Genomic DNA, 27,827 nt, shown 5'->3' on the forward strand with positions numbered 1-27,827 from the left:
ACCTCAGGTTGAAGAAGGGTATGAGGAGAAAACAAATGCTCTCGCTGTCTCTCTCTGATCCGTCTATCTAGTCTGATGGCTAGCGTCATGGTCTCCTCTAAAGAGTCAGGACAGGGATAACAAACCAACATTTCTTTTAACTTCTCAGTCAAGCCTGCCCTAAATTGACATTTGAGCACTGGTTCGTTCCAACCCGAGGGAACGCACCACTTGCGGAACTGCGTACAATAATCCTCCACGAGATGATTCCCCTGAGTGAGGGCCTTAAGATTGGATTCTGCCACAGGCTCGGTCTGGTTCATCATAAAGAACCCCTAACGCCTGGAAAAAGAGGTCCACAAAATTAAGACAAGGGAAATCCGGAGGCAAAAAAAAGGCTTATTCATGGGGGTCCCCTTGAAGCAGGGAGATGATAATACCAACCCTCTGTGGATCAGGACCAGAGGAGTGAGGACGTAGTCGAAAATAACGTTTACAGTTTTCCTTGAAAACTAAAAAACTTCAGCGGTCACCCGAAAACCGATCGGGTAATTAAATGTGTGGTTCTACCTGAACGGTGGCGTGAGCAAGAATGGGGGGAGTTCAGACGGTCTCCTGAACCTGTAGTCTCTCCCCAAGTTCCTGTACTATTTGAGCAAGACCCTGCACATGTTCGGTGAGGCTCTGTAGAGGGTCCATGCTAAATTAAGGCCTGTGATTCTGTCACGGGGTAGAGTCGCGGGTATAAAGATAGAGCGGAGGTGCACCCCCTGAGCTGCCACCCAGTCCCCTGTCCCTGCCTACTTGCACCACCCACCCTAGGTGACGGTGCGCAACTGGGCAACAGTCCCTGACCTGAGTAAGTGCAAGCAGAGAGATAGCAGGGAAGTGGACAGCCAATGAGAGGTAGCACTAGAGCGGACAGAGAGGTGGAACAAGCAAGGTACCACCAAAAACGGAAGGGCGAGGCGGGTCAACTAGCCGGGGTCAGTCCAGGAGGTCAAGTCAGTACAAGAGAAGAGGCAAAGACAAAATCCAAAAGCAAGCCGAGGTCAAAATCCGAGAGGTAGCGTCAAGGTTCAGGGAGCAGGCAGAAGAGGTGTCAGGAAGCAGATCAAGGGTCAAATCCAAAGGTAAGCTAAATAACAATAATAATACACAGCCTAAGGGACCAAAATCACAGGCAACCTGTAGCCAGCAGGTTGCCTGTATTTATAGTGGGGAGTGAGGGTCATGTGACGTGGCCAGCGTCACATGACCGACAGACAAACAAGTCGAGCACCGAGTGATCAGCTCGGCGCTCAAGGCAGACCTAGGAGCAGGGAGCCTCCCAGCTAGCAAAAGCCGCCCTGGGAACAAGGCCAAACACAGATCCTAGCTCCCGAAGCTAAGCAGCAGGTCTGCGGCTGATGGGAGACCGAGTGCGCCTTTGGTGCCCCATTACACCAGGCCTGTAGTTAGTTAGTTAGGGTCTCTGTGTCAGGCCACAAGTGTTGCTACTGTCCATTGCAAGGACTCCATAACTTAAAGTGACATTTCACACTGGAGAGCTGATAAACTTCCCACAAACTCAAGCCAGGCTGGCATTTTGCTCAGGAGGAATATTTAGGCACGTGCTACAGGACCAGTTATGGGAGGGGGAATCCGGTAGAGCTTGTAAGCCGTTGTTCTGCACCACAGGCTAGCTCGCACCACACACCCAAACAGTTATTCTTGTTTTTTTAGGGTAATAACAGGTAAGGTGTGGCTGTTTAGTTGTGTCTGCCAGTAGGTAAATTACCACACTTTTCTCCTGCATCCATCGGAGGGTGCTGCGCTGTGCAGAACAAGGGTATCAGCCTTCGGTCTGGGTGTATGTAAATTTATTGTTCCCAGCATTTGTGGTTGTGTTCATTATCACGTTTAAGTAAAATTCTGTTTTAGAAAAAGCTGTTGGTGGAGTTGTTTTCCTTGTTCGTGTCTTTGCTGTATCCTGGGGAGCCCACCCCGGTAAACGGCTTACACATACACATTGTTACGATGGATGCCTGTGCCCACCACTGCCCCACTTTCCTGAGCTGGCACAGGTGCCATGTCTCTTACCTGGCACCCACATTCAATTTTACTGGCTACCCGGACCAGCACGCTTTTTTCTGCCATCTGCAGTAGGTCCGGCCACTGGTGCTCCATTTTGCCCACTGCTGTTCTCCTCCTCTGTTGCAGGCTAAGGCCTGCACTCCTCTGCCTAGTCTGTCCCTTAAAGAGAGCGCTCGCTCTCAGCCTCTTAAAGGGCCAGCATGCTCACATCCAAAGTCTTCCCCAGCCTATGTCTATTTAAATCCAGTATTAATTACCTGGGCCCATCCGCTTTTGAATATACAATGGACTTCATTGACCTTAAAGAGTACCTGCATGTACCTGCACCCTGGAAAGAACAGCAGCCTCTTACTAGACCAGTGACAGCATTAGTGTTTAGAGAATCGAAGTATCCAAAGTGGACTTCGATCCAAATTTCAGGAAAAATTTGATTCCCTGTGAAGCCGAATTTCCTCACGCTTTGTGGTAACGAATCTATTTTTTCTGAAATGGCGGTAAAAAAAATGTGCTTTCGTGGCCATCTCGATTGCAGAAATCTTGCGTGACGTGTGCTGGCCTGGCGCAGTCATCATGTCACCGTGCGAGATTTCAAGCAGTGTTTTCAATCAAGATGGCCGCATCAAATTTTTTATAACTTCGCTCATCTCTTATATGGCCATTCAAGAGAGTGGGCCTGGGCTGCAATACCAATTCCATGGAGCGTTGCAGCCTCTTCAAACATCTGATCCGTGGGGGCATCAGGAGTTGCACACGCACTGATCTGACACTGATGACCTATTCTGAGAAAATGTCATCAGGATTGTACTCCTGGAGAACCCCTTTAAATATACAAGGATGGGAGAAGGATTATATCATAGAGATTGTGTTTTTTGAGGGCCATGGTAGAATCCATTGAATTCTGAAAATGGTCCCAGGTGATAAATTTTATACAGAGAGGTGTCATATACAATTATGTATACATTCTAAATGGACATATACAGTATGTGGACTCGGTTTGTTACTATATACCATATTTTGTAAGGATATATGGCCACTAACCAGTGCTTGTGGTGTCAATCTCTCTCCCTGTATCAAGAGACCCAAAATAACGTCTCTTGTCCTTCATGTGAAGAAAGACAGCCATATGTCCCAGAAGCAATTTCTTCATCCATTTGGGAACCTTTGACTGGATATTTTTCTTATTGACTATACGAACTATGAAAATACTTTCTGTCAAGCTGATGATGAGCAGAGCCATGCAGACCAAGAAATACACCTCTGAAAATACAAATATAGACCACAGTAAGTCAATGACATTGTAAAAACAAGCCTCAGGGTCCGGCCACACGGTCAATTTTCTGCATGCAGTTTTGGAAGCCAAAATTAGGTCTGGATCATAAAAGGAGACAAAGTGCAACTTCTCCAAAACTGCAAGCAGAAACCTGACTATGTATTTCAGAAAGTGGAATAAATAAGATCTTGCCCATTATTGTTACCTGTTCTGCACGTGTGTTGTTAAAATTCTTTACTCAACTCTAATTAGTTTTAGTATCGGGAAGCTTACTTTCCATGATGACTGGTAGCAGGGTGGTGGCAGTGTAGCTCCTGCCAGGACTGAGCTGAATGCAGCCCCTATTCCTGCACAATTGTGAAATCCATTTACTCGTACACCGCATACATGACTGAACTTCATGTGCCTATAGTCCACGCGTTTCGGACACCAAAATAAGGTTCGTGTTTTGGTATCCGAAACGCGTAGACTAAAACGCTGTCCTGTTTGTATGATGTGACACTTGGATTTTATTATTCATGATTTCTGAAGAATAAAGATGAAACACTTTTTATTGGAAGCTGGACTTTTTCACTTTCTTTGGAATACAAATTTATTTGTGTCATCAGCCTGAGTTTTACACCTGCAAAGAGATATCCCCAAAGCTGAAGACAGTCCCCCTGTCCCTTGATTAACTGGGCCAGACACCTTGTCCCGCACTGATGTTCTCACGCTTATGTTGCTTCACCCAATTAGCAGCACAAGCGCAGAGGCTCTGCTTCCACTTCAGGAGCAGCGACTGTTCATGCTCCTCTACCCGGAAGTATAGCAGTGCATGAACAGTCGCTGTCCAGCAGCGGAAGCAGAGACTCAGTGCCTGCTACCTGGAGCAGTGGAACACGTGTAAGATTGTTATGGACTGCCAAGATGTCTGGCCCAATCAATGAAAAGGCAGGGGGAACGTCTTTATCTTCGGGAACGGGCCCTTCTCAGGTGTAAAACTTAGGTTAATCGAATTGTACAAATCGATTTGATCATCTACTCTTTAAGTAGTTTTCCCATCTAAGACTTTTCTGTTGTGTCTGTAGGATATATTATGAATGTGTGACACATGAGCTTCCACCTCTAGATGTGAGGACCCATACATATTGTGGGGTTCAATGGTGAAAGCTTATTTTGCCATTTCAGTAAGTACCAATGGTGTACCATACATGGAGGCAGACAATGCAAAAGCTATGGGGCGTGGGTTGAGGGGCAGGGGGACCAATGAATTACTTCTCCTGTTTCCAACATGGATTAACTTCACTTTCCACAGCCACCGCTAGGAGGTTGTTTACAGCTTCTATTGATATACATGGTAACTGTATAGATTTCTATGCACTGAGCTCCCTCTAGTGGTGCCAGTTTTAAAATATTCTGTGTAATGTATGTGTGGCAGTTCTCTGGTGTAAATGCAGTGAGGAATATGGTGTTCAGAACGAGCACTGTGATTATACACCCTGTACAGAATTATTAGGCAAATGAGTATTTTGACCACATCATCCTCTTTATGCATGTTGTCTTACTCCAAGCTGTATAGGCTCGAAAGCCTACTACCAATTAAGCATATGAGGTGATGTGCATCTCTGTAATGAGAAGGGGTGTGGTCTAATGACATCAACACCCTATATCAGGTGTGCATAATTATTAGGCAACTTCCTTTCCTTTGGCAAAATGGGTCAAAAGAAGGACTTGACAGGCTCAGAAAAGTCAAAAATAGTGAGATATCTTGCAGAGGGATGCAGCACTCTTAAAATTGCAAAGCTTCTGAAGCATGATCATCGAACAATCAAGCGTTTCATTCAAAATAGTCAACAGGGTCGCAAGAAGCGTGTGGAAAAACCAAGGCGCAAAATAACTGCCCATGAACTGAGAAAAGTCAAGCGTGCAGCTGCCAAGATGCCACTTGCCACCAGTTTGGCCATATTTCAGAGCTGCAACATCACTGGAGTGCCCAAAAGCACAAGGTGTGCAATACTCAGAGACATGGCCAAGGTAAGAAAGGCTGAAAGACGACCACCACTGAACAAGACACACAAGCTGAAACGTCAAGACTGGGCTAAGAAATATCTCAAGACTGATTTTTCTAAGGTTTTATGGACTGATGAAATGAGAGTGAGTCTTGATGGGCCAGATGGATTGGTAAAGGGCAGAGAGCTCCAGTCCGAATCAGACGCCAGCAAGGTGGAGGTGGAGTACTGGTTTGGGCTGGTATCATCAAAGATGAGCTTGTGGGGCCTTTTCGGGTTGAGGATGGAGTCAAGCTCAACTCCCAGTCCTACTGCCAGTTTCTGGAAGACACCTTCTTCAAGCAGTGGTACAGAAAGAAGTCTGCATCCTTCAAGAAAAACATGATTTTCATGCAGGACAATGCTCCATCACACGCGTCCAAGTACTCCACAGCGTGGCTGGCAAGAAAGGGTATAAAAGAAGAAAATCTAATGACATGGCCTCCTTGTTCACCTGATCTGAACCCCATTGAGAACCTGTGGTCCATCATCAAATGTGAGATTTACAAGGAGGGAAAACAGTACACCTCACTGAACAGTGTCTGGGAGGCTGTGGTTGCTGCTGCACGCAATGTTGATGGTGAACAGATCAAAACACTGACAGAATCCATGGATGGCAGGCTTTTGAGTGTCCTTGCAAAGAAAGGTGGCTATATTGGTCACTGATTTGTTTTTGTTTTGTTTTTGAATGTCAGAAATGTATATTTGTGAATGTTGAGATGTTATATTGGTTTCACTGGTAAAAATAAATAATTGAAATGGGTATATATTTGTTTTTTGTTAAGTTGCCTAATAATTATGCACAGTAATAGTCACCTGCACACACAGATATCCCCCTAAAATAGCTAAAACTAAAAACTACTTCCAAAAATATTCAGCTTTGATATTAATGAGTTTTTTGGGTTCATTGAGAACATGGTTGTTGTTCAATAATAAAATTAATCCTCAAAAATACAACTTGCCTAATAATTCTGCACTCCCTGTAAAGGACCTGTTCCACTCTTGCTGCCATAGAAGTCAAATAAAATGGGTGAGGCGATTTTTTAAAATTAAACATTTCTACCACAAGGGAGTTTAGCTTTGACCTCCATGTTGTTGAAGATTGTATTATGTACATGTACTGGGAAACTGGGACGATACTATTTTTTGCTATGGAACCCTATGGGATCTGTGTACGCCCCTGGTAAGTACCATAGACTTAAAAGGAACCTGACACGTTGAAATTGTATCTGAGCTGAAGGTAACATATTTTAGAGCAGGAGGAGCTGAGCAGATTGGTATATAGTTTTATGGGAAGAGATTAATAAAACACAATTTACTCATTTATGCCCATGCTCATTCTGGGCTTTGAAGTCCAGGAGGCGGTCCTATCAGTGATTGACAGCCATCTCTGTATACACAACCAAGAGGGAAGGTTGGCAATCACTGATAGGACTGCCTTCTTGACTTCAAAGGCAACAACCTGCAGGATTTAAAATTAAGGAAATACAGATTATACTGAATCTTTAACCACAAACCTATATATCAATCTGCTCTGCTCCTCCTGCTCTATAACATGCCTGCAGATTAATTCACATTTTCATGGTGACGGTTTGCCTTTAAATAGAGAGAACCGTGCAACCATGTTCTCACCTCTAATATACCAACCTATCAGACATTTATGAAATATCTGGTGGATATGCCTTCTCTGTGTAAGATGGTGAACACTTATTTAAGAAAATGTGCTGTTAACATACGGGAACATAAAACTATCTTAAATTCTCTGGTCTAAAAGAAAATGCCCTGGAATTTCTGCAGATGTTTTCTTTGCATTAGCCAAGTGAAGTTATTCTCTAACCATTAGCATCATGAGCCGCACATTTATGGCCTGCTGTTATTTGCTAGTGCCAGCATAGTGATGATGTGCACAGGGCCAGGGAGTGGCAAAGCAGCGAGGGAGGGGCTGGTCATAGAAAAGAGTGGAGCTTGGGTGCGACAAGAGCAATGATTAGAGATAAGCGAATCGAAGCTGACGAAGTGGAATTAGTTCCGAATTTCAGGAAAAATTTGATTCGCAACAAATGCGAATTTCATTGCTCTTCGTGGTAACGAATCATATTATTCCTAAAATGGCAGCTACACGTGTGAGGACTGAGGACATGGGGCAAGGAACTCTGGGAAGGCGGGATCACCCAGATTGACATTCATGCATGCAGCCAATCAGCAGCCTGCCAGCACTGTGATGTCACAGCCCTATAAATACTGCGCCCATCTTGGATTCAGACATTTTCCAGCGTTCAGAGTGCAGGGACAGACGTGAAAAGACGCTAGGGACAGCGATTGAAAAAACCTTATTGTGGAAAAAAAAAGACAGAAAAAGCGATTTATAAGTGCAGGGAAAGGATAGGGAGGAATCATTTCACAGCATCTGAGTGCAGGCAGAGATGTCACAAGGCGCTAGGGACAGTGATAGGAAAGTGATTTGCAAGTGCAGGGAAAGATTATTTGGGGATCCAAATAGCCATTAGACATTCCAGCTATTTGTTGTTGGGGTGAAAGTGCTATGTTGAAAAGCCTTTAGTGGCTTATAGCTGTGGAAAAACTAAAATATATACGAACTTCACTGCTGCAGGTTTTTCTTCTGAAAGCATATAGGGGCGTATTTAATAAAAAAATGAAAAATATATACGCACTACACTGTTGCAGTGATTTCTTTTTAAAGCGCATAGGGGCATATTTCAGTCCTACAAGAAAAATATATACGCACTTCACTGTTTACGTTATTTCTGGTGAAAGCGTATAGGGGCGTATTTCCGGAAAAAAATGAAAAATATATATGCACTGCACTGTTGCAGTGATTTCTGTTGAAAGCGTATAAGGGCATATTTCAGTAAAAAAAGAAAAATATATACGCACTTCACTGTTGCAGGTCTTTCTGGTGAAAGAGCATAGGGGCATATTTCAGTCCTACAAGAAAAATATATACGCACTTCACTGTTTACGTTTTTTCCAGTTAAAGCGTATAGGGGCGTATTTCATTAAAAAAAATATATATTTATACGCACTGCACTGTTGCAGTGATTTCTGTTAAAAGCGTATAGGGGCGTATTTCAGTCCTACAAAACATCTTTATATGCACTTCACTGTTTAAGTTTTTTCCAGTGAAAGCATGTAGGGGCGTATTTCAGTTAAAAAATAAAAATATATACGCACTTCACTGTTGCAGGTCTTTCTGGTGAAAGCGCATAGGGGCATATTGGCGGTATAGCAGTTTCTTGTGAAGCCGCTGGAGGAGGTGAGTGTGGCCATATGTAGAAGCCAAAGAGAGCTGTCCCTCCCATCGTCTGTTGTTCATGATGCTCCTGCTCCCCCTACTCCTCGTCACTCATTCCGTCAGCAATCGTTCACAAAAGCAATTGCCAAGAGACAGCAGTATGCGTGCATGCATCCAACGACGCAGAAGCTGAATGTGCTCCTATCCAAGTTTCTAGTGCTGCAGTCCCTCCCTTTCCAAGTGGTGGACTCTGCTCCTTTCAGAGAACTGATAGCTTGTGCCGAGCCAAGGTGGAGAGTTCCAAGCCATCATTTCTTTGCCAAAAGGCAGTACCAGCCCTGCACAAATATGTAGAACAGAAGGTGGGCCAGTCCTTGAGCATGTCGGTGTCTGCTAAAGTGAACGGCAGTGCCGACGTGTGGAGCTGTAACTACGGTCAGGGACAGTACATGTCCTTTACGGCCCACTGGGTGAATGTGGTTCCTGCACAGCCACACCAGCAACTTGTCCAGGTCACGCCGCTTCTGCCTCCACGTTCTCACGCCATTGATCTTGCAACAATGTCCGACTCTGCCTTCTCTTCCTCCACCGTGTCCACAGCCTCCACTGCAGGGACAAGTCACAGTGCCCTTCCAGCATACCACATGTCACTCTGTTCTGCACCTGGTTTGCCTTAACAAATGGAGTCACACAGGGGAGGAACTGCTCCGTGTGATTAATCAAGAAATTGAATCCTGGCTGTCTCTGCGACAACTCAAAATTAGAACCATGGTGACCAACAACGGGAAGAACATGGTGTCGACACTGCGTCAAGGAAGGCTGAGCCATGCGCCCTGCATGGCACATGTGTTTAATCTGGTTGTCAAACGGTTCCACCCATCTGCAAGACAGCCAAAAAATGTCCAGGAAACTTTGCATGCACTTCAGCCCCTTGTACACCACAAAGCACACCCTCCTTGAGCTGCAGCGTCAGAACAGCATCCCCCAACATAGGCTGATATGCGACCTTTCCACCCGTTGGAATTCCACCCTCCATATGTTGGACCAACTATATGAACAGAGAAAGGCCATCATCGATTTATTGATGATCCAAGCGGATAGGAGTACTCCCCTTTGTAACTTCGATGTCAGCCAGTGGCAGCTCATGCGTGACACCTGCCGTTTCCTCAGGCCCTTTGAGGACACCATGTTATTTGTCAGTTGCCAGGACTACGGGATGAACGACGTCATTCCACTGCTTCATGTCCTGGAACAGATGCTGGTAACTATGGCTGGTCAGGGCACTGGAGACAAGGCACCTAGATCTCACGGCCACATGAGCCCCATGGGGGCTGATCTGGAGGAGAAGGAGGACGAGGACATTAATGCACAAGCAATGTGTAGCGAAATGGGTGGTTTTTCTACTCAGGTGACAGGATAGGAGGAGCAGGAGCAGCTGGAGGAGCTACATGGCGATGAGGAAGACGAGATAGAGGACCCAGACACACCATGGCAGTATGCAGTGGAGATGGAGGCAGGGAGTCCCTCCAAGTCACTTGCACAAATGGCCCGATGCATTCTCACTTGCTTGCGTAGAGGAGGGGTGGGGAGGCAGGAGCAGTACCAGCTCCATCAGCAGCAGCCTGAGTCTACAGTCGCTAATGAGTAGCTTTCTTCACCCGCATAGTGAAGAAACTACTCACCAGCAGCAGCAGGTAGACCTGGAGCAGGAACTGAACCAGCAGGTGGTGGCATACTTGGACCCTGCCACCCCACATTGAGGATCCGCTGGACTACTGGGCACCCAAACTGGATTTGTGGCCGCAACTAACCGAGTTTGCTCTGGAAAAGCTGTCCTGCCTAGCCAGTAGTATGGCATCAGAGCAGGTGTTTAGTGCAGTGGGGGCCATAGTTAACCCAAGGAGAAGTCACCTGTCCACCCAAAATGTAGAGAGACGGACCTTTGTCAAGATGAATAAGGTGTGGATCAGCCAGGATTTCCACCCACCAATTCCAGATGCATCAGACTAGATCATCCATGTTTGCCACACCAACCAATGCAGTTTCTAGGTAAAATTTCTCTTAGGGCGTGTGTCAAAAAAACTGCTCGATGAAATCATATCAGAAGAGTACTTGCAACCGTCTCACCATATATATATATATATATATATAAAAAAGAAAAAAAGAGATGGCAGCACCGTCACAGATAAAAAATGAGTGAAGGGTGCAAAAAGCCCAGTGTGGATATAAGCCAATCCAGTAAAATGCAAGCGATGAAAAAAAGGGCAGCACTCCAATAGATAAAAAATGAAAAAACTTTATTTACCCATAAGGCTGTAGCGACGTTTCGGCTCTTACATAGGAGCCTTCCTCAAGCAGTGAGGAAGGCTCCTATGTAAGAGCCGAAACGTCGCTACAGCCTTATGGGTAAATAAAGTTTTTTAATTTTTTATCTATTGGAGTGCTGCCCTTTTTTTCATCGCTTATATATATATATATTATATATATATATATTTTATGCTTAAAGGGAACCTGTCACCGGGATTTTGTGTATAGAGCTGAGGACATGGGTTGCTAGATGGCTGCTAGCACATCCGCAATACCCAGTCCCCATAGCTCTGTGTGCTTTTATTGTGTAAAAAAAACGATTTGATACATATGCAAATTAACCTGAGATGAGTCCTGTTCCTTACTCTGGGACAGGACTCATCTCAGGTTAATTTGCATATGTATCAAATAGTTTTATTTTGCACAATAAAGGCACACAGAGCTTTGGGGACTGGGAATTGCGGATGTGCTAGCGGACATCTAGCAACCCATGTCCTCAGCTCTATACACAAAATCCCGGTGACAGATTCCCTTTAACACAAGATTTATTGAGAGCAAAAGAAAATCATAAATTACTACTTAAACTGCTAAAAGTCGCAGGCAGAGTGGTACAGGAGAACTGCAGTATAAAGGAAGGCAATACCCTTAGAAGAGTAGTCATGAAATACAATCATCAATAATGTGCAAAACCAAAAAACTGTCATGTTAGCATTTAATAACTAACTAAAACCCAATCACAGCAGGTCTCAACTAGCACACGCAAGCAAATGTACAAAAACCAAGTAACATATAAAACCAGATTCAAAGCATAGATGGCAAGGCGGATTACTGCATACTGTACATAAAATGTATGGAGGTTACACCATGCCTGACAATATAACCTCTGTGCCATGCTGTACAATAAACAGTATAACCCCTACACAGTGTAGCGGTATACTGTATATTGTGTGGCACAGTGTAGAGGTATACTGTATATTGTGTGGCACAGTGTATGCTGCATGTGAAAACTTACAATTACTTGGCTTGGCCCTTGGGGATCTCAGACACCACTTCAACACTTTGGCTGGGGGGCTCGGCGGAGCTGATGTTGTGCTTTATCCTAATGAGAAATATTTCATAATAAGGATTTGGAGGGGCAGAGGGATAGCAGAGCAGGGAGAGGCTGGTGCTGTTACTAGGGGGTCATACCATGGGGGAGCCCCCTTATGTCTGTGCCAGCAGCCCCCCTTATATCTGTGCCAGCAGCCCTCCTTATGTCTGTGCCAGTAGCCCCCCTTATGTGCCAGTAGCCCCCCCTTATGTGCCAGTAGCCCCCCTTATGTGCAAGTAGCCCCCTTATGTGAAAGTAGCCCCCCTTATGTGCCAGCAGCCCCCCTTATGTGCCAGTAGCTGCCCTTATGTGCCAGCAGCCCCCCTTATGTCTGTGCCAGCAGCCCCCCTTTTGTCTGTGCCAGCAGCCCCCCTTATGTGCCAGTATTGTAATTTTTACATATAAAAAAAAAATAAACTTATACTTACCTCCTCCAGGATGCGATGCAGGCCTCTTCCGGCCTGTTTCCCTCGCTGGCTCAGGCGGCGCGATTACGTAATCGCGCCGCCTGCAGCGGCCTCTGATAGGCTGCCGGCCTAGTGCTGGCAGCCTATCAGAGGAACAGGGAGGGTTTCTTCTGGCTACCTGCCTCAGCCACTACTTTGATGCTGCCACTCACCTGATACCACACATCTGATGCCAAGTGCTCCTTCTTTCACTCACCTTCGTCAGCAGGTACTGGTAATGCCACCCACCTCCCCACTCTGTCACCGGGTCACTTTGTGGTCTCCTGATGCAACTGCTACTGCCATCTGCACACTATGTCACCTTGACACTCTGTGGTATCCTGATGCTGCTGCTGCCTTATCCACACTATATCACCTTGCCACTTTGTGGCCTCCTGCTGATGCTGCTGCTGCCGCCACCTCCAGACTCTGTAATTGTGCCACTCTGTGGTTTCCTCATGCTGCTGCCACCTCCAGATTCTGTCATTGTGCCACTCTGTGGCCTACTCATGATGCTGCCACCTCCCCACTGTCATTGTGCCACTCTGTGGCTTCCTAATGATGCTGCTGCCACCTCCAGACTTTTTTAATGTGCCACTCTGTGGCCCACTCATGCTGCTGCCACCTCCACACTCTGTCATTGTGCCACTCTGTGGCTTCCTAATGATGCTGCTGCCACCTTCAGACTCTTTTAATGGGCCACTCTGTGGCCCACTCATGCTGCTGCCACCTCCACACTCTGTCATTGTGCCACTCTGTGGCTTCCTAATGATGCTGCTGCCGCCACCCCCAGGCTCTGTCATTGTGCCACTCTGTGGCTTTCACCAGATGCTGTTGCTGCCACCTCCAGACTCTGTCATTGTGCCACTCTGTGGATTCCTCATGCTGCTGCCACCTCCAGACTCGGTCATTGTGCCACTTTGTGGCTTCCTCATGCTGATGCCACCTCCACACTCTGTCATTGTGCCATTCTGTGGCTTCCTCATGCTACTTCCACCTTCAGACTCGGTCATTGTGCAACTCTGTGGCTTCGTAATGCTGCTGCTGCCGCCTCCACACTCTGTCATTGTGCCATTCTGTGGCTTCCTCATGCTGCTGCCATCTCTAGACTCAGTCATTGTGCCACTCTGTGGCTTCCTAATGATGCTGCTGCTGCCACCTCCAGGCTCTCATTGTGCCACTATTGGCTTCCTCATGCTGATGCCACCTCCAGGCTCTGTCATTGTGCCACTCTGTGGCTTTGTAATGATGCTGCTGCCACCTCCAGACTCTGTTAATGTGCCATTCTGTGGCCCACTCATGCTGCTGCCACCTCCATACATCTGTTATTGTGCCATTCTGTGGCTTCTTCATGCTGCTGCCACCTCCAGACTCTGTCATTGTGCCACTCCGTGGCCTACTCATGATGCTGCCACCTCCCCACTGTCATTGTGCCACTCTGTGGCTTCCTAATGATGCTGCTGCCACCTCCAGACTTTTTTAATGTGCCACTCTGTGGCCCACTCATGCTGCTGCCACCTCCACACTCTGTCATTGTGCCACTCTGTGGCTTCCTAATGATGCTGCTGCCACCTCCAGACTCTTTTAATGTGCCACTCTGTGGCCCACTCATGCTGCTGCCACCTCCACACTCTGTCATTGTGCCACTCTGTGGCTTCCTAATGATGCTGCTGCTGCCACCCCCAGGCTCTGTCATTGTGCCACTCTGTGGCTTTCACCAGATGCTGTTGCTGCCACCTCCAGACTCTGTCATTGTGCCACTCTGTGGATTCCTCATGCTGCTGCCACCTCCAGACTCGGTCATTGTGCCACTTTGTGGCTTCCTCATGCTGATGCCACCTCCACACTCTGTCATTGTGCCATTCTGTGGCTTCCTCATGCTGCTTCCACCTTCAGACTCGGTCATTGTGCAACTCTGTGGCTTCGTAATGCTGCTGCTGCCGCCTCCACACTCTGTCATTGTGCCATTCTGTGGCTTCCTCATGCTGCTGCCATCTCTAGACTCAGTCATTGTGCCACTCTGTGGCTTCCTAATGATGCTGCTGCTGCCACCTCCAGGCTCTCATTGTGCCACTATTGGCTTCCTCATGCTGATGCCACCTCCAGGCTCTGTCATTGTGCCACTCTGTGGCTTTGTAATGATGCTGCTGCCACCTCCAGACTCTGTTAATGTGCCACTCTGTGGCCCACTCATGCTGCTGCCACCTCCATACATCTGTTATTGTGCCATTCTGTGGCTTCTTCATGCTGCTGCCACCTCCAGACTCTGTCATTGTGCCACTCCGTGGATTTCTCATGCTGCTGCCACCTCCAGACTCGGTCATTGTGCCACTCTGTGGCTTCCTCCTGATGCAGCTTCTGCCACCTCCAGACTCTCATTGTGCCACTCTGTGGCTTCCTCATGCTGATGCCACCTCCAGGCTCTGTCATTGTACCACTCTGTGGCTTCCTAATGCTGCTGCTGTTACCTCCACACTCTGTCATTGTGCCATTCTGTGGCTTCCTCATGCTGCTGCCACCTCCACACTCTGTCATTGTGCCATTCTGTGGCTTTCTCATGCAGCTGCCAACTCCAGACTCGGTATAGGTGCCACTCTGTCGCTTCCTAATGCTGATGCTGCTGCCACCTCCAGACTCGGTCATTGTGCCACTCTGTGGCTTTCTAATGATGCTGCTGCTGCCACTTCCAAACTCTGCCATTGTGCCACTCTGTGGTCTACTCATGCTGTTGCCACCTCCAGACTCCGTCATTGTGCCACTCTGTGGCTTCCTTCTGATGCTGCTGCTGCCACCTCCAGACTCTCATTGTGCCACTATTGGCTTCCTCATGCTGATGCCACCTCCAGGCTCTGTCATTGTGCCACTCTGTGGCTTCGTAATGATGCTGCTGCCACCTCCAGACTCTGTTAATGTGCCACTCTGTGGCCCACTCATGCTGCTGCCACCTCCACACTCTGTCATTGTGCCATTCTGTGGCTTCTTCATGCTGCTGCCACCTCCAGACTCTGTCATTGTGCCACTCCGTGGATTCCTCATGCTGCTGCCACCTCCAGACTCGGTCATTGTGCCACTCTGTGGCTTCCTCCTGATGCGACTTCTGCCACCTCCAGACTCTCATTGTGCCACTCTGTGGCTTTCTCATGCTGATGCCACCTCCAGGCTCTGTCATTGTACCACTCTGTGGCTTCCTAATGCTTCTGCTGTTACCTCCACACTCTGTCATTGTGCCATTCTGTGGCTTCCTCATGCTGCTGCCACCTCCAGACTCGGTATAGGTGCCACTATGTCGCTTCCTCATGCTGCTGCAACCCCCAGGCTCTGTCATTGTGCCACTCTGTGGCTTCCTCCTGATGCTGCTGCTGCCACCTCCAGACTCTGTCATTGTGCCACTCTGTGGCTTCCTCATGCTGCTGCCACCTCCAGGCTCTGTCATTGTGCCACTCTGTGGCCTACTCATGCTGCTGCCACCTTCACACTCTGTCATTGGGCCATTCTGTGACTTCCTCATGTTGCTGCCACCTCCAGACTCGTTCATAGTGCCATTCTGTGGCTTCTTAATGATGCTGCTGCTACCTCCAGACTCTGTCATTGTGCCACTCTGTGGCCTACTGATGCTGCTGCCACCTCCATACTCTGTCATTGTGCCAGTCTGTGGCTTCCTCATGCTGCTGCAACCCCCAGGCTCTGTCATTGTGCCACTCTATGGCTTTCACCAGATGCTGTTGCTGCCACCTCCAGACTCTGTCATTGTGCCATTCTGTGGCTTCTTCATGCTGCTGCCACCTCCAGACTCGTTCATAGTGCCATTCTGTGGCTTCCTAATGATGCTGCTGCTACCTCCAGACTCTGTCATTGTGCCACTCTGTGGCCTACTGATGCTGCTGCCACCTCCATACTCTGTCATTGTGCCACTCTGTGGCTTCCTCATGCTGCTGCCATCTCCAGACTTGATCATTGTGCCACTCTGTGGCCTGCTAATGAAGCTGCCACCTCCACACTCTGCCATTGTGCCACTCTGTGGCTTCCTCATACTGCTGCCACTTCCAGACTTTGTTATTGTGCCACTCTGTGGCCTGCTAATGCTGCTGCCACCTCTAGACTCTGCCATTGTGCCACTCTGTGGCTTCCTCATACTGCTGCCACCTCTAGACTCTGTCATTGTGCCACTCTGTGGCTTTCTACTGATGCTGCTCCTGCTGTCACCTCAAGACTCGGTCATTGTGCCACTCTGTGGCTTCCTCCTGATGCTGCTGCTGCCACCTCCAGATTTTGTCATTGTGCCACTCTGTGGCTTCCTTATACTGCTGCCAACTCCAGACTCGGTCATTGTGCCACTCGCTGGCCTCTTCATACTGCTTCCACCTCCAGACCCTGTCATTGGACCAATCTGTGGTATCCTCATGCTGCATCCACCTCACCACTATGTCATAGGTCCACTCTGTGAACTTCTCGTGCTGTTCCCACCCTCCCCACTTCATGACTGGTCCACTATTTTTGCTTTCGGCCTGGCTGACAATATCATCATTTATTTCACTCTTCTTCTGATCTGTCAGAAGGAAGGAAAAATGAGACACACAATGGATCCTGTCTGTGTAGCAGATTTAAGGACTGTATGGTCCCATCAGAATTTACTTATGATTTTGTAGCCAAAAGTAGGAGTGGGTACCAAACACAGAAGACATGCAAATATTCCATTCATGTGTCATCTCTGTTTTAGATACACTCCTGTTTTTTTTGCCATTAGCAATACTGATGGATTATTTGATCATCCAAAATGGGCCAGAAAAGAGCATGCACTGAGCTTTTTAGGATTGGCCGTCCATGAAAAAACAGATGTGTGAAAAGCTTTGGTGACTCATATGGGTGTGTGTGCTGTTTGTTTTTAAGACAGATAGCATGTTGGACAGAAAAAAAACAGTCATGTAAATAATCCAGAAGATTTGATATATGAATGTTTTCAGACATTTTATCAATTTCTTTGAGTTGAGAATTTCCACATGTGATCAAGGAGGCACACTCGAAACTGTGGGGTAAATAACCATTGGATGTTGTCCGTACCTATTATTGGAGTTCCTCTGGATGAGGCAGGTAAGTTTTCTGAAACTATGATGAGGAAGACCGAGTAACCCAGAAGGAGGGTGATCTTGAAAGAAATCCTCTCTCCACTTTCTGGCGGGATGTAGAAACCAATAATATCCATAATTATGAGAAACACGCTGGGAATAATTAGATTCACAACATAAAAAGTTGGATTTCTTCTGAAGATGACCTATGTAAAGAGCAAATTAATTTTCTAAATAGGAAATGATGAAACATACAAAACCCTACGTTGTTGGTCTGTGAAAGCTCCCGGGCATGTATGTCTTTAAGATAGTGACCTGCCAATCATTATGTTACTATTGTACTCAGTATGCCAAATGCAGCTAGTGACCTACTGTATGTGCCCCAGGTGCTGGGAGTAATGGGGTGAGAGGGGGCACCAACAAGCCCGTATGGCTAGGCAAGTCCATGTAGATACAGGAATACAGTAGCAAAGTAAATCCTTACCTGGGTGTCACATGTGCCAAATGTAAATGAATGCAAGAATAGCTATAAACCTAGGTTCTTTATTAAAATAGGGCAGCTTTGTGGTATTAGGAACTTTTATCCAGAGTTAGATTTCACTATAAAGAACAGAACTTTGGTCATTTTCATATGCTTTACTTGCATCAACCTTGCTGTGACCTTGCTAGAGATAATGTACTGCTGGATGTGTCTTATTCCCTTGTCTCACTTCTCCTCAGCTCCCACGGGCCTTTCCTTTTTAGCATTAACATCTCTGATGCCGACCTCTCAGTCATCTCCTCAGCTGCTCTCTCTGAATGAAAATGAAATGAACTCCTCACTCACGGGCTCCTACTGTTAGGTCCCAATCTGACCCACGAATAAGGTGTTAGACCTAGCACCTCTGTCTTCCTGTCTCCTCTGCTGGCTTCTGTATAGTGCCACAGCCAGATATAAGGACTCTCAAGAATGGACATCTCCCAGAGAAAGCTTCTCCATCTTCATCTATAAGAGACCCACCAGCGCCAGGTACATAACAGAGGCCGGCCTGGACAGTGGTCTCTGCCTATTCTTTACCCTTTGGCTATGAAAAAATTATCAGTCAGTTTGTATATGTCAGTATTGTAATATTTACCCTTCTATAGGACTACTCCACCCTACCTCCAAGTAAAGAACCATAATATTCAACAGTATTCAGTATCAACAGTATCAACAAATACATCAATATATCAATATTCATTAATTACAATGACTGCAGAGTGTTTTTTGGATAGATAACCCTTTTACATGCCCCAGGTGCTGGGAGTAGTGGGGTGACTGACAAGCCCATCTGCCTAGGCAAGTCTGTGTAGATATATTTATACAGTAGCAAAGTGAATCTTTACCTGGGTGTCACATGTGCCCTATGGTTACCAACCATAGAGAAATTTCTGGACAGTCCGTAAAAATAGGCAACTTTTTTCCTGTGTCAGTAAAAAAAAAAGAAATAATGTTTTTTTGACGTTTTTGAGGCTAGTGGTACTTGATTAGAATATTACAGTGGTAATTATATTTTTACAGCTCACAGTAAATGCTGGTAATGAGTGATGATCAGTATATTCAGCTATTCACTTGCATTACTTATAATTTTTATCATTCATTATGGTTTTACATGTCCACAAAAAATTATTGGCTGTCCGTAAATTTGGGACAAGTTGTCCAGAAAAAAAGAAAATTCTGGTTGGCAACCCTGATGTGCCTTGGATGTCAGGAGGGTGCCAACAAGCCATTTCTACCTTAAAAAGGGCATTTAGATGCTGGGTTAAGGCCGCATAGCTATCACTATGCTTTGTGATGTTTCTATGTCAACCACTATAACATTTATATTTTTTTGGGGGGAAACAAAATGCCTAAAAATATAAAGTATTTAGGGCGTCTAAGGGTATGTTATCACTGAGTTTTTTCAACGTGGTTTTGGTGTGGGTTCCGCATCTGAAAACACTTTTAAATTATCTCCATTGATATCAATGGAAAAAACACTTGTTAATTTACCCCCCTGGCGGTTTTAAAAGTCGTAGCATTAAAATAAAGAAGTGACATGTTCATTCTTGGTTCGGATTCCATGCCAAATCCACATTTAAACTTCCCAATTAAATGGATTTCCCATTACGAAAACTCCTTGTGAACATACCCTAAGGATTTAGCACAGTATAGATTAAATAAGAAGCCATTAAAGTGAACTCACGTAGACTACTAGCAAACCAAATGTTTTCCCTTTATCATCTGCTTCTACGTAACTGGCATCGATACCGAGCAGTATCCATTCTCCTTCACTGTAAAACTTCTTCAGATCCTTCTTCATTTCCTCTAATGTCCTCCATAACGACACATTAATATGTTCAACTAAAACACACATATGTATCTTATTGAATTGCAATACCTAATATTGTGACTGTTGTGTTTAATACGACATAGTAAAGAACAGTGTGACATGTCATGTCTTACAACAGAGTGAAAAAGTGACATAAAAAAGCGCAATTGGTATCGTGACTATCGTTGCATCCAAAAACAATCCCAATGCCAGAATTGCCATTTATTGGTCTAACATAAAGGGATAAAATGATCAAAAATGTAACCAAAAAATGGTACCAACCAAAACTCCATTTCACCATGTCTCACACCGCCATGAGGAGAAAAATAGTGATGGGTGTTAAAAAAATGGCAAGGCAAAGATATTTTAAATATATTTAAATATGTTTTAGTAAAATATATAAAAACTATAAAAATTTGGTCTAGCTGCAATCATAATGACCTGCAGAATAATGTTATGACATTTTTTACAATATAATTAAGACCTTTAAAAAACTCTTTCCACTGGTCAAATAATTTTTCTATAGTTTCACTATACATTATATGGAACATTAAATGGTCCCACAAAAAACTAACCTTCATATGGTTATGTGGATGGAAAGATATTAAAGTTATGGCTCTTGAAAAGCATTAAAGGGATTGTCTCATCATGGACAATGGGGGCATATCACTAGGATATGCCCCCATTGTCTTATAGGTGCGGGTCCCACCGCTGGGACCCGCACCTATATCGAGAACGGAGCCCCGCAAGGTGGTGGCTGGACCGGAGTCCTCCAGCCACCACCTTGTGGGGCTCCGTTCTCGATCATGGACAATGGGGGCATATCATTAGGATATGCCCCCATTGTCTTACAGGTGCCGGTCCCACCACTAGGACCCGCACCTATATCGAGAACGGAGCCCCGCAAGGTGGTGGCTGGAGGACTCCGGTCCAGCCACCACCAAGCCGGCTCCCCTGAGAAGTGAATGGGAGCGTACCACGCATGCGCGGCCCCCGCTCCCATTCGTTTCTATAGGGCTGACGGAAATAGCTGAGCCAGCTGCGCAGTACGCCCTCCTTCACTTGCGGGGCTTCGTTCTCGATATACAGTAGGTGCTGGTCCCAGCGGTGGTACCCGCACCTATAAGACAATGGGGGCATATCATAGCGATATGCCCCCATTGTTCATGATGAGACAACCCCGTTAAGGAAAAATTTAAATGTCACTGCCAAAAAGTTACCTGGTCCTAAAAGGATTAAGAGATATTCCAGTTTCACAAAATAAATTCTGAAGGCCAAAATAGGCCACATGCTTAAGGGGTTAAATGTTTTTAATCTGTCTTGGCTGGTTAAAGAATTACCTATAATTTAATTCTATTCAATCCTAATTGTTCTAAAATTCTGTGTTGATTATTTTCATAATATAGAATTATTGGTTTTTGGAGCTCCCTTTTACTAATACAGTACTCTGAATGACCCTGCTTTTTATTACACTGCTACAGATTTAGGGCCTTTTTACATGGCCCAATACACCGGGCTGTGATTGAGGATGAACCGATCACTACCAATTTGTTACCTGTATTTAAATGCAGCAGTCATCTGTTCTCTATGGGTATGAACAATCTCGACTATGAGCATTCATTCCCACAAAGTTTCACAGTTTTTGGCAGCACATCACTGTTAACACAGGATGATATGCTGCCAAACAAACAATGATTTTCTTGTACCTCAAAAATGATGGATCACCTGACAAACTAGTGTTTTGCTTGTTTTTTGGGCAGCACACTTACACGAGCTAGTTACCAGGAATGAGCATTTGTATTTACATTTGTTCCCGATAAATGGCTCAATCTCACCATGAGATAAATTCATGTCCAGTGGTGACTACGAGAGATGTCCCGAACTATTAGCCGGCGAACAGTTCCCGGCGAACATCGCTTGTTCGCGTTCGCCGTGGCGGGCGAACATATGCGATCTTCGGTCCGCCCCCTATACATCATCATTGAGCAAACTTTGACCCTGTACCTCACAGTCAGCAGACACATTCCAGCCAATCAGCAGCAGACCCTCCCTCCCAGACCCTCCCACCTCCTATCAAAAAGCAAGGACAGCATCCATCTTAGATTCATTCTGAAGCTGCAGTGTTAGTGAGAGCAGGCAGAGTGCTGCTGCTGCTGATTTAATAGGGAAATCGTTAGCTAGGCCAGTGTTCTGTGTCCACTCCAGTCCTCAAAAACTCATCTGATCTGCTCTAAGGACAGCATCCTGACAGCACCCCAAAAAGCCATTTTTAGGGCTAGTACAACAGTCTGCTTTTTTTTTTTTTTTCTCTGTAATATAATTGCAGTTGCGTGCCAGTGTGTGTCAGGCCCAGAGAGTGTACTGTGCCCACTACTGCCAGTGCCCACCACTCATATCTGGTGTCACAGTAGCTTGCAGTTAAAACAGTAAAACAATTTTTTCTCTGTAATATAATTGCAGTTGCCTGCAAGTGTGTGTCAGGCCCACAGAGTGTACTGTGCCCACTGCCAGTGCCCACCACTCATATCTGGTGGCACAGTAGCTTGCAGTTAAAACAGTAAAAAAAAAAATCTCTGTAATATAATTGCAGTTGCTTGCCAGTGTGTGTCAGGCCCACAGAGTGTACTGTGCCCACTGCCCACCACTCATATCGGGTGGCACAGTACCTTGCACGCATAGTACCACTAATCTAAAAAAAAATGACAGGCAGAGGCCGGCCACCCCACAGGGGCCGTCGTGGTCGTGGTGCTGTGATTTCCTTTGGCCCTAGAATAATGCCCAGTGTTCAGAGGCCACGTACCCTGAACTCGAAAAGTTCTGAGGACATAGTTGACTGGCTAACACAGGACACCGAATCTTCTACAGCTTCCGCTCTGAACCTTGACACACCATCCTCCTCCAGCTCAGCTTCAGGCATCTCTCAAGTTACCACTCGCCTACCTGCCGCCACCACCAACACTAGCACCACAGCCACTTCACTTGATCTGTCAGAGGAGTTATTTACACATCAGTTGGAAGAAATGAGTGCTGCGCAACCATTATTACCAGAGGATGTAGATAACAGGGATATGTCTCAGTCAGGCAGCATTACACACATGGAAGTACGGTGTGATGATGATGATGTTGTACCCGCTGCTGCTTCCTTTGCTGAGTTGTCAGATACAAGTGAAGCGGTTGATGATGACGATGTGTCCGTGCATGTCACGTGGGTGCCCGCTCGAAGAGAAGAAGAACAGGGGGAAAGTTCAGATGGGGAGACAGAGATGAGGAGGAGACGAGTTGGAAGCAAGGGGAGGTCGTCGCAAGGAGCTAGTGGCACAGTCAGACAACATGTATCGGCACACGGGGTCAGCCAGACAGCACGCCAATCAACCCATGCTGTTACCACCACCAGAATGCCGTCATTGCAAAGCTCAGCAGTGTGGCATTTTTTTTGTGTGTCTGCCTCTGATAACAGCGATGCCATTTGCAACCTGTGCCAAAAGAAATGGAGTCGTGGGAAGTCCAACACCCACCTAGGTACAACTGCTTTGCGAAGGCACATGATCTCACATCACAAACGCCTATGGGATCAACACATGATGAGTACAAGCAGCACACAAACTCAAAGCAACCATCCTCCTCCTGGTCCAGCATCTTCAGCCACGTCAACCACTGCTGTCCTCCTTGCCCCCTCTCAACCACCCGCCACTCCGCCTCTCACCTTCAGCAGTTCCTGCTCCTCTGCCCACAGTCAGGTGTCTGTCAAGGAAATGTTTGAGCGTAAGAAGATGTCACAGAGTCACCCCCTTGCCCAGCGTCTGACAGCTGGCTTGTCGGAACTCTTAGCCCGCCAACTTTTACCATACAAGCTGGTGGAGTCTGAGCCCTTCAAAAAATTTGTAGCTATTGGAAGGTACCCGGCCGAATTTTTTTTTCACAAAAGGCAATCCCCAACCTGTACTCTATTGTGGAAAAGGAAGTCATGGCATGTCTGGCACACAGTATTGGGGCAAGGGTCCATCTGACCACTGATACATGGTCTGCAAAGCATGGTCAGGGCAGGTATATCACGAACACTGAGCATTGGGTAAACCTGCTGACGGCTGCCAAGCATGGAATGCGTGGCTCTGCAGAGGATTTGGTAACACCGCCACCACTTGCAGGCAGGCCTGCTGCCACCTCCTCTACTCCTCCTACTCCATCCTCTTCGCTAACCTCCTCGGCTGAGTCCTCTTCTGCTGCTGCGTCTTGCTCCACATCAACTGCACCCCCCCCAGCTCCCCAGCGGCTATTCCACATCCCGAATACGACAGTGTCACGCCGTCTTGGGGTTAACTGGCCTGAAAGCAGAGAGTCACACCGGACCAGCACTCCTGTCCGCCCTGAACGCACAACTGGAGATCGGCAAAGTGGTGTGTGACAACGGAAGCAATTTGTTGGCGGCATTGAATTTGGGCAAGTTGACACATGTGCCGTGCATGGCACATGTGTTGAATCTGATCGTACAACGCTTTGTGCATAAGTACCCAGGCTTACAGGATGTCCCCAAGCAGGCCAGGAAGGTGTGTGGCCATTTCAGGTGTTCCTACACGGCCATGGCACACTTTTCCGATATTCAGCTGCGAAACAACAGCCCGACACGTTGGAATTCAATACTCCTAATGTTCGACCGCCTGCTCCAACAAGAAAAAGTCGTCAACGAGTATTTGTATGACCGGGGTGCTAGGAAAGCCTCTGCGGAGCTGGGTATTTTTTTGCCACGTTACTGGACGCTCATGCGCAATGCTTGTAGGCTCATGCGTCCTTTTGAGGAGGTGACAAACCTAGTCAGTCGCACCGAAGGCACCATCAGCGACATCATCCCATTTGTTTTCTTCCTGGAGCGTGCCCTGCGAAGAGTGCTGGAACAGGCCATAGATGAGCGTGAAGAGGAAGAGTTGTGGTCACCATCACCACCAGAAACAGCCTTATCAGCATCGCTTGCTGGACCTGCGGCAACGCTGGAAGTGGAGTCTGAGGAAGAGGAGTCAGAGGAGGAATGTGGCTTTGAGGAGGAGGAGGAAGACCAACCACAGCAGGCATCCCAGGGTGCTTGTTGTCACCTATCTGGTACCCGTGGTGTTGTACGTGGCTGGGGGGAAGAACAGACCTTCAATGAGATCAGTGAGGACGAGGAACGGGACATGAGTAGTTCGGCATCCAACCTTGTGCAAATGGGGTCTTTCATGCTGTCATGCCTGTTGAGGGACCCTCGTATAAAAAGGCTGAAGGAGAACAACCTGTACTGGGTGGCCACGCTACTAGACCCCCGGTATAATCAGAAAGTGGCTGAAATGTTACCGAATTACCGGAAGTCGGAAAAGATGCAGCAGTTCCAAAACAAGTTAAAAAGCATGCTTTACACAGCGTATAAGGGTGATGTCACAGCACAACGGGAATCTAACTGGGGAAGAGGTGAAAGTAATCCTCCTCCTACCACGACCACGCCGGCAAGGACAGGACGCTTTACAGATGTGTTGTTGATGGAGTACATGCGGAGCTTTTTAAGTCCTATGCATCGCCACAGCCCTTCGGGGTCCACCCTCAGAGAACGACTCGACCGACAGGTAGCAGACTACCTCGCCTTAGCTGCAGATATCGACACTCTGAGGAGCGATGAACCCCTTGACTACTGGGTGTGCAGGCTTGACCTGTGGCCTGACCTATCCCAATTTGCGATAGAACTTCTGGCCTGCCCCGCTTCAAGTATCCTGTCAGAAAGGACCTTCAGCACACCTGGAGGTATTTTCACTGAGAAGAGAAGTTGCCTAGGTCAAAAAAGTCTATATTACCACACCTTTATTAAGATGAATGAGGCATGGATCCCGAAGGGACTGACAGTGGGGGATGCATTTGACTAAAAAAGGCCTGATGAGATGCCTTGGGCTACAAATGGTCCACACGCTGCTGTATATAATCTCTGCATGCCGGATGACTTGCGTGACTTCTCCGCCACCAACTAGGGTTCAAGCCGCAATGTTTTAGTGCACTTTCTGCCTGGAAAACATCAATTTTTCCGGCCGCGGCTGCAACAATACCTAATTTTTCAGGCATGTGTACATGCCTAATTTTTCTGGCCTCTGGTGCTGCACTGTGGCTGCAAAAACAAAACAAAAAAAAAGGCACATACATGTGTCAATTCCCCTTCGTGATCGTTACCTTGTTGTGGTGAAAGGGCTTGCGTATCACAATGAAGCGATCACCTCTATGAGTGTGTTGGCAATGGCAATGTTGGCACACCCCAGATGATAAGGTCGTTGCTTCATTGTGAACAGACCAAAAGCGATCGGCTGGATAATTTTGCATAGAAAAAACATTTATTTTCTTTGCGATTATCTAAGGTAATAATTAAAGCCTACTAGGCCAACAATGGGTCCACACTGCAGAATCATTGTTTTCTGGGTCACTTAACTGTCACTGAACTACCTCAGCACGACCATAGGCTTTTAAAAACCGCCATCGCCTGCAATCTCCCAAACGTGCGCACGAGCACAGTCATCACTACACCAAGATTGACGCATAGAGGAATAAAATTGATGTCATGAGTGTCTCAACTATTGACAACTCTTTGCGGTTGTCTAAACTCTATTCGATACACGTCCCCTGATAGGGGACGTAACAGGGATTAAACTGATAAGAATAGTACTGCTTAACACACCACTCATATAGGGTAGCACAGTACATTGCACGGCGCACGCGCAGTGCTCCAAATTGGAAGTAAGAGGACCAACCAAGCATCTTTTTCCATCTCCCGGTTCCTAAAATCTATTCCATACTTTAACCCTTTTCTATCCTATTTGAAAACATTCTTACGTTTTGTGGATGATATATTCATAGTATGGGAAGGCACAGAGGTTGAATGCAACAGATTTGTGGAATACCTGAATGCGAATGATATGGGAATGACATTTGCCCTGAATTTAGGAGGTACACAATTGGAATTCTTGGATGTGGCTGTCGTGGTTGGGGACGATGGATTGGTCACAGAGGGCTTCCGTAAGCCCACGGCGAACAATTCCTTGCTCCACCACGACAGCTTTCATCCACGTAGTGTTAAAAAAGTCGTGCCGTACGGCCAATTCATTAGACTCAGGAGAATAAACAGCAGGGATGATGGTTACCACAAACAAGCATTGGAGTTGAAGCAACGTCTGGCAGAAAGAGGGTACCCAGAAGAATTGTTAAATAAGGATATGAAGAGAGTAGAAGAGGTGTTCTCTCAGAGCGATTTACTCACTAAAAGTAATGGAGGGAGCAAACAGGTGCAGGAAAAAATTGAAGGCACCAGATTCGCGTTCTCCTTTAAATATAGCCCTATGGCGGAACGTATCCGTTCAGTGATATTTAAAAATTGGGATATTTTAAGGAGGGACGCGACTCTAGGTGAACTCACCGAACATAAGCCACTTATATCCTTCAGAAGAAGCCACACAATCAAAGATAAACTTGTGAGGAGCAGGTTTATTCCTATTAAAAGTAACAATTGGCTAATTGATAACATACCAAAAGGTAATTTTAAATGTGGCAGTTGTTCACTATGCAAGTATAATTCCCCCAAAAAGTTTATTGAGTTTGCGGGTATCCAACATAGAATCAGAAGTTTTATCAACTGCAGGAGCACATATGTGGTTTAGCTACTGCTCTGCAGCTGCGGCAGGTTCTATGTGGGAAAAACAATTAGGTGTTTGTTCGAACGAGTAAGAGAGCATCTTAACTCTGTGAGGACAGGGAAGGGTTGTCCGAGATTCATAGATCACATAAGGAATGTTCATGCAAGCAATTTGGATTGTATCTCCTTCACAGGCTTGGAGATCGTGTCCGCCCCTCTGCAGGGGGGGGGATAGAGGTGGATTCTACGAACCCAAGCATTGGGAGAGCTTGGTTTGAATGACAGAAACGATTTGAGTGCATTCCTCTATGTCCAAATATATATGCTATGTGATATTGCCGCTTTTGTTTGAATTT

General features: G+C 46.4%; 1 protein-coding gene across 1 annotated transcript in view; it reads right to left on the minus strand.

Annotated features, from left to right (window-relative positions):
- Positions 1-3,088: 3,088 nt before the first annotated feature.
- Positions 3,089-27,827, minus strand: part of LOC120989821 (5-hydroxytryptamine receptor 3A-like) — a 50,793-nt gene continuing 26,054 nt past the window's right edge. The window contains exons 4-6 of the mRNA XM_040418206.1: positions 19,716-19,873; positions 17,507-17,717; positions 3,089-3,312 (exon numbers count right to left, since the gene is read on the minus strand). Of these exons, the coding sequence (XP_040274140.1) occupies positions 3,089-3,312; positions 17,507-17,717; positions 19,716-19,873 (593 nt within the window). The remainder of the gene's footprint in view (positions 3,313-17,506; positions 17,718-19,715; positions 19,874-27,827) is intronic.

The sequence above is a fragment of the Bufo bufo genome, chromosome 1 (assembly GCF_905171765.1).
Source record: "Bufo bufo chromosome 1, aBufBuf1.1, whole genome shotgun sequence".
Taxonomy (NCBI): domain Eukaryota; kingdom Metazoa; phylum Chordata; class Amphibia; order Anura; family Bufonidae; genus Bufo; species Bufo bufo.